General features: G+C 43.9%; 1 protein-coding gene across 12 annotated transcripts in view; it reads right to left on the bottom strand.

Annotated features, from left to right (window-relative positions):
* The window catches only part of LOC105464131 (signal induced proliferation associated 1 like 2), a 235,726-nt gene that overhangs the window by 31,322 nt on the left and 190,497 nt on the right, over positions 1–13,907 (bottom strand). For all 12 annotated transcript variants that reach the window (XM_071074238.1, XM_071074232.1, XM_071074226.1 and 9 more), the window contains 4 exons: positions 13,053–13,153; positions 12,573–12,676; positions 10,374–10,762; positions 3,552–3,776 (listed from right to left, as the gene is read on the bottom strand). In XM_071074238.1, the coding sequence (XP_070930339.1) occupies positions 3,552–3,776; positions 10,374–10,762; positions 12,573–12,676; positions 13,053–13,153 (819 nt within the window). The remainder of the gene's footprint in view (positions 1–3,551; positions 3,777–10,373; positions 10,763–12,572; positions 12,677–13,052; positions 13,154–13,907) is intronic.

The following is a 13,907-nucleotide window of genomic DNA, read 5'->3' as shown; positions in this document are numbered from 1 at the left end:
TCTTAGGTCTTTAAAGTCAGTTCACTTTTGCTGCATTTGCTCCAAATTCCCACGCCATGTCACATTTGTGAAATGAGCTCAACTACAAAGTTAGATTCCTGAATAATTCAGACACAAATCAGATCGCCCAGGATGAAAAAAATACATAGCCAACTTTTAAAATATGGCTGTGTTTTCCCTTTCCTAATCTGTATCAGAAAACACAGTTTCAATAATTCATCAGAGATTGTCATACGTCTTTTGATACAACCCTTGTGTGCTTTCGCGGCTGGACAACCAGAGCCCCGATGGCACCCAGGCAACAGAGAGGAAGCCACCCGAGGGAGCCCGGGGTTTAAGACTGATCAATTCATGTGTGTGCGAAGCATGTTTTATTATCAGCAATTTCACAAAGCTGTTTGGATAAATAAAGTAGCTGTCTCCCTTAATTATCAGTATATAAAAATGTATTGACAGATGACGAAAGAGTGTCAAGCTGAATTACTGTTTTTAGCTCTTTTTCAGGGAGAAAACTGGGGAGTCATTCTAAAAAGGTTTACTCTGAAAATACAAGCTGAGCAACCAAATATTCCTGAAGACACAGTAAACAGTCAGTGGCTGTACTGTCAGTGGAGGCAAACGGTCTTTGCCACACAACCTGAAACATAACACTCGAGGAATTCATAGCCCACAGCAGTGAGCTGGAGGACAACCTGAATGTTATTGCTGTGTGCCTCCAAGATGACTCTTTATTTCAAAAGCTAGGCTATCTTGTCACTGTATGACAGCTCACTGGGAAATTACTAGAATAAGAAACATACACAAACATGCTCAAAATTCAGAAGGATTTCTCTAAAATCCTCTATGGCTTTGTTCCCGAGGTAGGACAGGTTTCCCTGTACCTCTCAGTTCTTGAAGCACAAGCTACAGTTACAACATGAACAAACAGAGGCTGTAAAAAAAAAAAAAAAAAAAAAAAAAAAGAAGAAGCTTTTCTTAACTTTTAAAACATTACTGAAGATTTAGTTGGTTTGTGGGATGGCATGACATGAAAATGGGAGCTTCAAGAAGAATCCAGGACGCTGGAAGGCTTTTGCATAAAAGTCACATAAGGAAAACAAAACAATGTAGTTTTTACCAAGACTGCATCCAAGAAGCGCCCAACATTTGATCCTGAGGTGAGTTAGGTGGTGCTCAAGAGCTCCACGCCCTATGTGTTTTGGGGAAGATGCGGGGAAAAAAACCCAGGTCCTACCAATAACTGCATGGATAAAAATATTATATCATAATTACGACGATGATGTGCTGTTCTAGTTTCTATATGTGTTTCAATAAAAATCGCTAGCTTTCTCTGCTAAACTAGTAATTTAAAGAAATTATCCAATGACATGTCATAAATATGTTCCAAGGGTTTACTCTGTGCCAGCCACTATGAGGAGTGAGGTAAGCAGGACATGGGGCTTGCACAGAAACCCCAGTCCGGGTGTGTGTGCCTGTGGTAGGTATGTGGTGTGTGTGCTCTGCAGGCTGAGATGACCCATCAAGCGTGAAGTCACTGGAGGAAGTACTGGGCTAGCGGGTGCAGAGAACAATTCCCTTTGGGAGGGTGCTGGTCAGGCTCAGAAACTCACAAAGGGCATTAAGGCAGAGGGAAGAGCATGAATGGGTGCACAGAAGCCTGAGACAGAACGGCTCATTTGCTTATATTATTTAAAAATGTAAGACAATATTACTAACAAAATTAACAGTAGGGCTTCCACAATATGATTTTGAGAAATCACCGGTCTATGTGAAACTTCTGGAGAGCACAACTGATTTGTTCTTCAGTGCACAATGAGGCACTAAAAATATGATGTACTTGGCTGACTGTTTTCTAGGCAAATCTTTCAATGATCCAGTAAAACACTGTTTTGATAAAACTTCAAATCTAGTTAGTGCAGTCCTGTATGATTGCCTTGCCTTAGAAACACTGTGTTACTGGGCAGGGCCTGGGGCGCCTGCTCCATCTGCCAGGATGAGCCCGCACACTGACCAGGAGCCCTGGTCTCAAATCCCAGCACTGGCCTCTTGCGATAACCAGTTTGAGCTCAAATCCGCCCCATAAAATGCAAGTTAGGACGGAAGAACTTCTACAGCCCCTCCCCTGCCAGGTGCACCCAAAAACATGTGTGAGGACTGCCGTTTGCCCTTCCACACCATAGGGGACCTCAGGTGGGGAGGTCCAGCGGAGACACAATCTCAGTCTCCTCTAGTGCGCACACAACCTGTGACTCAGAGACGCAAACCCCCTTCTCACCTCATTCCTGACACTGCCTCGCTCTCACTGAGCATTAGCGCCATCAAACCAGTGTGTGGAAATGCATAAACCCCAGGCTTTTGCATGAAAACTGTCCAAATGGGCTCCTTTCACACTTCCCTGACTTTCCAAGTGTCTTTCGCCTAAATATAGTACTACGGCGACATATAAAATGCTTCTAAAAATATTTCATAGAACTTAAAAAAGGTTTGGAATGAATTCCTGTGAAGCACTGAGAAGACTCTTATTAGAAATACCAATGTATCATTCTAACATTTTCGTTTATAATAAAAAGGGCTAGTTACCACTATGAAATTCCTTCCTAAATAAGTCATTTGCAATGACTGACATGATTTTTTTAACTAAAGATTCCATGTTCAATTTAAGCACTAAAAGAATTTTTAATTTAGAAGGCAGAATCGTATCAGCTGTATTTAAGACATAGGATCATTTTTTTAAGAGAAAAAGGTGATACTAGTTCACTGGCAAAGTGCAAAATCTAGAGGTTCTCTCTAAAGAGCCATCCCAGAGTGGGTGCATGTCATGCTCGGCACCACACGCCTGATGACGCTACTGCAGGCAGGTACAGCAGAGCACACAGACCTGGTAATTTAGCACGAGTATTCTGTTAAGTTTCTTTACGAAATAAGCAAACAGTTCGTTAGCCCCAACCAGCCTTGCTCTGCATTCTTAAAATGCAATTTCTTTACCTGTCTCTTCAGAGAGGCATCAGCATAGTCTTCACAAGTGTTGTAAGATGGGTTACCAGTATTTTTAAATCTTTTCTTTTTCAAACAGATACAAAGCATCCTTCCCTACGTGCCCACCACCGCCCCCAACCTCAAACCTAACAACTAAAAGGAAAATTGGAAGCCATGTTAAAATTAAGAAAAATACTTCTTCTTTTAGGATGTCACTTACACGGCAACTTTAAGAAACACACAGGACTCCGTGGGAATTCGAACTGCCTTTGACCTTGTGTATTTATAGAGACTCTATACTCACACCATCAGTAACATGTTACCATGACTTTTCTATTGCAGGCAGATTTGAATACAAAAGCAAAGAACACAGATTTCTTTTCATTTTTTTAATGTAAAAATCAAGAGAAGAATTTATTATAGAGAAATATAATCATCATTTAAAGAGTTTAAGAAAGATGTTTTTAGATTATTCTTCTTTAGTAAATGTATTTCCTTTGGGAGGAAAATACATTTGCTTAGTCAATCCCTACAGTGAACCATGCTGACCAGAGAAGAACAGCCAACCACCTTACCCGGGACATTCAGTCACTTCAGGCTCCTCGGGCGGTGGGCTGCCTTCTGATTTCTTCCAGCCGATGACATATTTGTTCACTGCCCCTTGTCTGTGGTAGGACTTGGACATGGACCCGGGAACCTGCTGTCCACTGCTGTGAGACACGATGTAGACTTTGGATGAATCCAGAGACCCACTATTTTTTGAACAGTGAGCCGAAGGGCTTCCTGAATGGTGAGAACCACTGAGGAGAAAAACAGACAAAAGCTGCAATACCATCTGATTTCAGCAGTGCTGGCACACGGCCAAATTCAGAGCCACCAGGCTTTACTCAAGTCTTTCTCCGAGAGCAAAATCGGGCCCAGTGAGGCAGATGGAGCCTTCTTTCTACCATGGAGCTTGCTAGGAAGCCTCATTTTACATAGGCTAAGGTTATTCACGTCCAAGTTGTATGCCTGTGGCAGGAAGGATGTTAAAAACGTGGCTGGGGAAATCTGATAGAAATATGGGCAACATTCCTAAACTGATGCTTCAAAAGAGAACAAACTCAAATGGTGAATATGTTTGTCGGAGACGGTGCTCAAACTCAAGTTGTCTCCAGGGAAATGCCAATGCAAACCGTAATGGAATACCATTACATACTCACCAGACAGGCAAAAATGGGAATGCCTGACAACACCCAGTGACCCAGTGTTAGTAAGAACCGGGGCAGTGGGTACGTTCCTACTGCTGGTGGGAGTAAAAAGTGCATGAAACGGTTTGAGCATTACCTATGAAGGTGTGTGCACCTGCAGAGCTTACGATACAGCAATTCTACTGCATGGGCACACATACAATAAACCCCTGCTGCACGTGCAACTGTCAACACGGAACAATGTTGATTAGAAGCACTGATTTTAAGAACTCCCCAATGGCAGCAACCAAAATCATCAATAGTAGAAGGATATTCGATTAGTAACTATGAATGAATACACGGAATACTCTACGAATGAATGGACTGAGGCTACAGACGACTTGGGCAATCTCATGAACAATGTAGAGAAGCAGCCAGTGACAAAGAATACAATGATCATGAGCCAGTTTCTTAATAAAGTTCATAAACAGGTAAAACTAAACAACATGTCATTCAGGAAAATGTAAAGAAAATGAGGGGATGATTATCACAAAAGCCAGGTTAGTGGCTACCTCAAGGGAGAAGAGAAAGGGCTGTAACTGGGTAGGATGCAGAGAGCTTCCAGACACAGCAATGCTCTAGTCCTGCACCTGCTGGTAGTTACAGGGGTGTTTGCTGCATTAACATATGATACAACAGCAACAATACTGAAACAGACAGAGGCCCTAAAAACAATAAAAATTTTCAAGGTTAGTCATGAAGCTAAGGCCAGAAGGACCACCCACCCCCAGCTGACTGAGAAATTAAGTGGACAGTTCACCGCCACCAGAAATATCTTTTTCTTAAATTAGAAAGATCAACAATATATGTTTTATGAAAAAGGAATAAAAGTTCCTTTATAAAAAATGAAAAATTTTAAGAGTTTAAATTATAGGTCTAATCTCAGCGTTCAGAAAGGGAGGTGGACTTCACTTTCAGCAAACTTGACATGTGAGCGCAGTGTTAGGATTCTGGGTCTCAACGCCAGCTCTGTCCCTTACCACTGCCAGACCCTGGGCTAGTTTCTTAACCTCAGTTTTCTCATCTGTAAATTGAGGATAGTAACAGTATCTACCTCCGAAGGTTTCTCTGAAGATAATCTGAGTTAGTATCAGTGAGGCACTTAGAACGGTGCGTAGCGTAGGGTAAGCATTATATAAATGTAGTTATAGGAAGTGACGCAGGAAAGGATTATTCACGAGTAGGAGTCCTTTCTACTGAAAGAGTTTAACACAGGGTTCCCGAGGTAGCAAGCTCCTCCAGTATGCTGAAATACAATCTTATTCTGAAACCCCAGGGGCGCACAGACCTTTTCTGATACATGTATAAAGCAAGTATTATAAAAGACAAAGTATAAAAATAAGAATGATATGAAAATGAACTTTTTGTAGAGGTTCCAGAGGAAATAAAGAAACAAAATAAATGGACCCATTTTCAGGGTCTCTGTGTTTTGGAAAACACTGCGGTTTTAAGTAAAATTAACCAAGACCAACAAACAAAGCACCTCGTCTACCCCTATGAAGAAACTTTAGTTGCTGGTGGCTGGTCTGGTGCCCTTGAGTTTGACTGGTGGCTCCCTCCCTCTGGGCACTAACTGTGAGTCTTGGGAAGATGCTGCATTGCCTCTTCAACAACATCCACACACATGGAACACCAGGTCAAGAGAACAGTAAAGCAACATGACCGAGGTGACCTGAGGAGTAAGGCAAGCAACCAACAGGCGTATGGAGAATAGGAGCTAATGGACTCTTGCCATTCACTGGGGTGCACGCCAGTTAGGGAGCCCTAACATGAAAACTCTATGTCTAGATAACGAGCTCTGAAGCCCTGTATGTTATTTTCCCAAGTGTATTTTGAAAAATTTCAGAGCTACAGAAAAGGGAAAGGATAGTAGAATAAACACCCACATACCCTTTTTCTAGATCCACTAATTCCTTTCTGAACCATCTGAGAATTAGCTGCAAGCATGAAGACATCATATGCCTATGTTTCAGCATTTATTTCCCAAGAATAAGGACATCCCCCCATAGTTAACCAAGTGAGGATCATGTACAGGACGTCAGGCATTAATGCAATACTGTCATCTAACAGACAGTCCACTTGCTAGTTTCCCAGTTGTCCCAGTAAGGCTTATGGCCTTAGTTTCCCCATTAAGAACCTGATGAAGGACTGTGTACTGCCTTCCACTACCTGTGTGTCTCATGTATTTCAAAGCCTTGGATGATCCCCGAGATGTTTTGTTGTTAAAGACTGGGGCACTCAAAGTCACAGTCTAGTTAATACACTGCACGTGTGTTTGTAGGTTACTCACCTTTCCCCCTTAAAATGGCCAAAGGCCGCAAACTCTATGTATTGTGCCATTTGTTTTATAACATTTTCTAAAAATTAGATTTCATTAAAAATGTCTTTTATCCCAACTGTAAGATATTTTAAAGTTAACTTGAAGAATAAACATACAGAATCCACTTGATGAGTAATATGGCACAATTCCTTGTTTAGTAGCAGTCATTACAGAAGCGTTCTCCGATGCTGACAACATTCTGGAATGTTGCCTACAAACTTTTCACGAATCCTTTCCTTCTGGACTAATGCTCTTCTTTCAGAGTTATACTGCCGACCTCCAATCATTTGTACCAGGAGAAAGGTATGGTGGCGTGAATGATGATAAACAGCCCAACATCATATGTGCCATTTACAGGCGAATCCGGAACATGGGGTTTGTTTTTGCAGTTGATTTATTTCATTTTGCAAGGCCTTAGTTAGGTTAGCATAAATACTGCCTGGTATGCTGAGCTCTTGTCTAAATGCCCTGCCCTCGAAGAAAGAAAAAAATGTGTGTGCTGAATTACAAGAACTGAGCAACAGGAGAAAGCAGGCTGGATACATGCTCGTTCTGCTTAATAGATGATTCCTGTTCCCCTACCCTCTTCCTCACAAGAGCGTAACTTGTCCTAAAGAGTTTTAAGTCCTCCCTTTGCCTCCTTAGTACAATCTTGGAATTGTGCCATATACACAATTGTGTACTTATTTAACTCCCGGGTGGCTGCCAAGGAATGCGTGTGTGTGTGTGCTTGGGGCTCGAAGAGGCTGCTATGGTGTCGGTGGTGAAAAACCACAGTTAAGAATTAAGAGTACACCATATACTGACTGGGACTCCTGACACCGTGAACTGGGAATGGTGGATCCCACATTCCTCCTACTTCCCTATGTTACCTAGGCACTGGTTTATTAACTCCATCAACAAGCATTTATCAAGCACTTTTCCTGGTTTATTTCTTCATTCAAAAAATATTCAGATGCCTGCCATGTGCATAGAACCGTACTAAGTGCTGTGGATACAAGCGAACAAGACAGGCCATGACCCTATCAGCTCAAAACATGAATGCTCCAGCGAGGGGAAGGTAGCTATAAGTGACCTTCTTGTGGGAAGGAATATGCTGTAAACACAAATGATTTTATTTAGGGGTGGGTGCTATGAAGAAAACAACACACAGGTCAGGGGCACGGAGCACTTGGAAGCAGAGATGTGGGTTTAGGCAGGATGGTCACCCATGTCAGTTCCTGAAAGTTTATTCTGCTCTTCGGTTACCTGAGCTACTCTCAGTCACAACCCAGACCCCCCAGCAGCAGGCCTCGGCTCAAGGGGACTGCAAGGCTGCCTGAACTGGGACAGGAGAGGAAAGTACGGGGCTGAGGGAGCCTTCCTCATGGCCGCCCATGCCCCAGTTGGGGTTGGCATTTCAGAGTTTGCAGAATCTTTGTGTGGCTTGATAGGTTGGTCCCTCATGCTCTAATGAGTCACCTACCTTTCACTCAACACACAGAAAACAAGGCAAATGCTGTAAATCCCATCCCTCCTCCTCGCCTCCTGTGCAGGTCGGAGGGCAGGCAAGAGGAAGTGTTAAAAAGATTCCATTCAATGACTGAATTCCACGCTGAGCAAAAGCCTAGGACGCAAGTTGAAATGTGGCTTCAAAGCCACCATCAATGAAGAATTACAAGAAAAGGGCAGTCAAGTGGTAAAGGATTCCACTCACTCAACATCTATCACTTATACAACAGCTGGGCCACATCCAATTCAGAGTAGCGGAAGAAAGTAGAATCAATCAGAAATCCAATCTAGCACTGTCATATACTTTCTAATAGTCTAGCCCATTACATTTGCAAATGGTTAAGGTAGTCATGAAAACCCATTTCAAATGCCAGTAAATATCCCTACCAAATATCAACAAATGAATGTGCTCCGAAGGCAGTCTCCATAGAAATTTTACTTAATAATAATAATACATAACTCTATTTGTGATGTCAATGACATCTGTCCAAAAAGGTGTCATGAAATTGGCTTTTTTACAAATCATCTAAACCTTGAACTAGATGTTAGCAGGTTGTGCAATCCCGAGATGGTTTCTACAGTATGACCACCGTTCCTGAAATTCAGCCAGGAATAATTCAGATAACCAAATTCACTGATAATCCTTAATTATTATATTAGTTATTAGTACTAAACCTATTTTAAGTCAAATTATTAAATAGAACTGGTAAAAAAAAAAAAAAGTAGTAGGAATGTCTATTTTGAAAATAATCTTCATATCCCAAGCTCCCTCTGCATGGTGGATATGCATGATTTCTACTCTCTGGTGTCCACTCCCCCTTCTTCAGGTCAAATAATGCCCTGCTTCTCTTCTGGGGCAGCGGCTGTATTTGCCATTCCTCGGTTGCATGGCTTGGTGAGAGGGACTGACCCCCCAGCCCAGGCTGAGGGCCCCAACTGCCCGAGGCGATGCTACCCCCTAACAACATGATTGGAGCTAGGAGCATGTGAGGAGATATGGGGGTGGGGGGTTGGCTCTGGAGAAGGCAGAAACCTCTTTCTTCTGCAGAAACTAGAAAAGAACCACGTTCTCCCTGGGGACAGAGGACCAGGACTGTGGCAGGTCTGCAGGTGGCACAGCTGCTTTCAGCCAAAAGAAGAATGCTGAGATTTTGGGAAATGGTCATACGGAGTGGGAAGGTGGAGGCAACCTGGTCCTGGGCAGTATCATTTTGAGCTGCTGGGTCAAGCTGAACCTTGCAAGTGCTCAACTTGTTGGTTACATGAGCCCCAATATGACCCTGGCTACGTGAACCAATCAGCATGGAGTTTCTTTAACTTGTAACGTAAAGTTCCCTGAATGACACTCAGTATCCCCTAGCAGTGGTGGGGTGAGGGGGTCTCTGAAGGGGAGCCTAAGGAACATAAAAAGCCTTTCACCGTGATGGCTACAGGTCTGCCTGGAGCACCATCATTTGGAGAAATGCTCCCTCACAGCACTAGGTACCTGCAAGAAACATTCCCATTCTTAGTTCCACTGACTCCGCCCTCCAGTATTGTGGGCAGGACTCACAGAGTAACCTGGAGCTGAATCAGGGAAGGCCTTGGAAACAAGCAGAACAATGACACTGGTAGTTGCTGTGAACAGTTAAATCCTGTCCACAGCAAAACTGAATAAATCCATTTCTTTGTCCTTTGCCTAGTCTTTGAAAGTGAAGGCAGAAATTGCAAATTAGGTGTTTTAAAACCACTGCAGAGAAGTATGTCCAACAGGAGTTTAAAACCACTCATCAGGAGATATTAAACATCCACACTTAGAGTACTTAGAACACAGGTGCTTCACACTTAGCTAGTCTCTACTGAATGAACCCCAGCTGCAGAGCTGAACACACTTTCATTGTCAGACACGTGATCTCAGGTCTCCCCTGCTGTCAGGGCTGTAGGAACAGGGAGGAAGTGTGTGCATGCCCTCACGGCAGGGAGCTACATGTGCTCCACGCACACGCTGCTCTCATGGCTTCCTACTACTATGGTCTGAAGATTAGTGAGTGCCTCCAAAACATGTAGGGACAACAGGTTGAATTAGGAGAGAGACGTAAGTGGCCTGACTAGAGCAATTAATATCTTTACTGACTTTTCACTCAAACTTAATAGGAAACAAAACAAAACAAAGCACAAACAAGGGACTTACTAACATGCAAGCTTTCACATTTTCATGCTGTAGAAACAAGCCCTTCCTCTGATGTCAGACAGCTACGAAAAATAACAGCAACCCACCCAATGCCCCTACTGCTTATAGTTCAGGCTTCTGCCCCATCCCAGCAGGCAGGGCCCAGGTGGCACCAGCAGGTACTACTCTGCAGTGCTGCGGGGCTTACCTGGAATGAGAGGATATCTCACTGAGATCGCCCATGCTGCCTTCCGCGGCACTGCCGGCGGAGATGGCGGACGCGTAGCCATGCACAGAGTATAACTTGGCCGGCTCGTCGTCAGGCCCAGAGACGTCAGCAGCGTCAGCCCACTGCTCGGCCCGGCTGTGGATCAGGGACCTGCTGCCTGCCAGGTGCACAGGGCCGAGGATGGTGGCGGGCATGCACGGGGCCGTGTCGATGCCACTGTCGGTGGAGGCCCCTTTGATGTAGGTCAGCCCCAGTAATTCGGGATCCATCAGGTCGCCAGACCCAAAGTGCTTGTCGTCACTGTTGCTGGAGGTGTTGCTGGAGAGCGTGTTGCTGCTGGAGTGACTGGAGCAACTTTTATCCCCAATCTTGAGAAGAAAGAGAAACAGAGAGTCTTCAAGTGAATCTTGAACTCTGCTGCTTCTCACCCTGACTCAGGGAGCTGCAGGCCATGGGATCGTACCTGAACCCTTTCTACTCACTCTTCAATGTGGGCAATGACGGGATTTCCTTTTTCAAAAACAACCTGGTTTTGTGCAGAAGTCTCTAATTCATACTTCTTCCCATAATTTATCTAAGTTAAATGGATATCTTTAAGTCTTTAATTATTTGTGCAAGAAGCACAAAAGTATGGCCACAGTGTCACTAGCAAAGAAAATAATAAACAAAGGTGATATAAACTGGGAAGGAACTGGAAAATTTATACAAGGAAGAGAAGGGCCACTTATTAAGAAAATGCTTCCATGACAAATTATAGTGCCAGCCTTGAGTTTGGGGGAGAAGACTCAGGTTCCAGTCACAAAGGTAGAACTTTCTGGTTAATCACTTAACCCTCTCTGTGCTTGTAATACTGAGCTTACATGATTCTTGTATGGAGCAAATGAGATAATATATGCAGAAGCACTTGGCTGCTGCGAAGTACACGGTAAACACGAACTCTCTCTCTGAGACAGCCCCAGTCAAACTGCGTCCCAAGCCTTTAAGAAATGGGATTCTCTTTAGAGAAAATAGGTCTGAAAAAGAGTCAATGCTTTTGGTTGGGGCGGGGGGTCTCTGGAAGACAAAAAGCAAATAAAATAGAAGAAATGTCACTGTCTGTACAATGTACTCATATAGACATGGCCTCTCTTCACAGTCTGGGAAAAGCAACAAGATCTGAAGCATCGGCAAAGGGCTTTGGAATCATAAGAACGAGCCAGGCCCTGGTAGATTTTAAAGCAGTTTGGCCTTATCTTTTTTTATTCCAGTCTATCAGATCCTTAAGCAAATCACCTCGACCTTTTCATCATACACTGATATTCTCAAAACTATGCCCACACCATGTATCCCTTTGCTGAAACCAATATGAGAACATTGTAAAGGTAGATTTAAATAGATACAGCGAGGCTGACTCAAGACAAGGTCGTGGTCACAGCTGAGGGAAGAAATGTCGTGTGTGTTTGCTAAGGGACAACTGCAAAGCTGGCTGCTGACACATTAAGAAAGAAGAAAGACGTAACTTAATTCAGGACCTTAAAAATTATCTTCACCTGAACATTTTCAAAAATAAGCCACTTTAAAATGTTGGCTTTATTTTAATAACCAACAATTCCTGTTTCTGCATTTCAATGGAAGTTTTGTTTCACTGAGCTAGTCTCCCTCGACGCTCACCTCCCAGGGTTTCTTCAAGGGGTAAACATGGCAACACATGCAAAGGACTGAGAACTACCACGTGGGCACTGCTCTACCCTGACATGTGTGATGGACAGCTGCCGCCGTGATGATTAAATCGTCTGTGACTGTACAGTAAATGACTGCCTATGGCAGAGTTCCTCTGACCATACACATCACTTAGCGGTTTCTGCTTCTGTTTTCAAACCGATAATGCTTCTGCCACTAACTAAATCGATAAGTGGTTAACAGATTACAAATGGGAACATGATTTAGTAACTACTGCACTGGATGTTGAGGATCAAAAGGCTGAGGATATAACTTTGGCTTTGCCACTCATTTGTTGTGCAACCTTTCTTCGAGGTCTTTTATAAATCAGGAAGATAGTTTCCTTTTTTCACCTCACCTCTAAGAGCCCTGCGAGGTAATGTGGTCTTGAGCATCCCCAGGAAGCAGGCTGTATCACTGTGTGCCGAGAGAGATCAGTCCTGGCGAGGCCAGTGAAGGGCTTATGAACAAAGGACTTACGTGAGAAAGCTTATTGGGGGAATCTTTGCAACTTCCATCTTTCTGCAGAGCTCTTTCTTTATAGGAACTCAGGACTTTGGAAGGTGGGCCATGCCATTTGTTTTCTGTCACATAAAGAGAGAGGAGTTGAATTTCCAATTTCCAGTATTATCAAAAGAGTAAAGAAAACCAGAAGTCAGACAAGTGGTTTGGTAAACATGAACAGGCTTGTGGTTCTAGGCCTTTCTGGTCTTACCGATGGATATGCCACAAAAGTAAACAGAACCACCACCATAAAGTGTTCACTTTCTGCAGGTGCCACAACCACAACCAACCATGACCACAGCCCCTCCTGCACCTGGAGACCCAGCTGATCACCTCAGCCTGGCGCACATAGGCCGAATGAATGAATGAATCAAATGAACAAGTGATGGGAGAGGAGGGGGCAGGGAGGGGGCAACGGGGAGCAAGGGCGGTCAATTTCCAGGAGTTCCTTATTACCCGGGTGCCTGCTTGTTTCCATGGTGTCTTCCCTCTCCCTGGCTCCGTCACATTCCAAAGGGCCTGAGCCCTGGTGTTCGAGCAGTAGAGGGGACTGGCACCTGAAAAGAACACAGAGCTGAGCCTCACCGTGCCACCTGCCAGCATGCACACGGGAGTGCTGGCTTCCAAGTGGGCTATGTGAGGGAAAGCCCTATCCAGGAGCTGGTTTTTTGGCAAATGAAAATGCAAATTGTCAGCTCAGCCCTGCCAGAGAAGCTAAAAGCATCTGAAATTGTGGGATCTGGTTTAACCAGAGGGTCAGAAAAAGTAGCTAGATGACAGCCATTTACAGATAAAGAAGGGCTGCTGAAACCAGGAGGTTGAAGGACTGTCCAGGATCAGACAAGGTACCTGCAAGCTAAAGAGGAGGTTGCATTTTTACATTATGCTTAGAATACATGGCACTGACATATCTTTATATTAAATTTTTCTTAAGAAAAAGAAAGGGCCGGGCACGGTGGCTCCTGCCTGTAATCCCCGCACTTTGGGAGGCCAAGGTGGGCAGATCGCTAGGTCAGGAGTTGGAGAGCAGCCTGGCTAACATGGTGAAACCTTGTGTCTACTAAAAATACAAAAATTAGCCAGGCGTGGTGGTGTGCGCCTGTAATCCCAGCTACTCAGGAGGCTGAGGAAGGAGAATTGCTTGAACCCCAGAGGCGGAGGTTGCAGTAAGCTGAGATCATGCCATTGCACTCCAGCCTGGGTGACAGACTGAGACTCCACCTCAAAAGAAAAAAAAAAAAAAAGGAAAAAGATTAACTCTAGACTACATCCAAGTAGACTTTGTTTTATGACAACCCCAAATATGAAAGA

The sequence above is a fragment of the Macaca nemestrina genome, chromosome 1 (genome assembly GCF_043159975.1).
Source record: "Macaca nemestrina isolate mMacNem1 chromosome 1, mMacNem.hap1, whole genome shotgun sequence".
NCBI classification, from domain to species: domain Eukaryota; kingdom Metazoa; phylum Chordata; class Mammalia; order Primates; family Cercopithecidae; genus Macaca; species Macaca nemestrina.
This window is presented reverse-complemented; position numbering and strand designations above follow the sequence as displayed.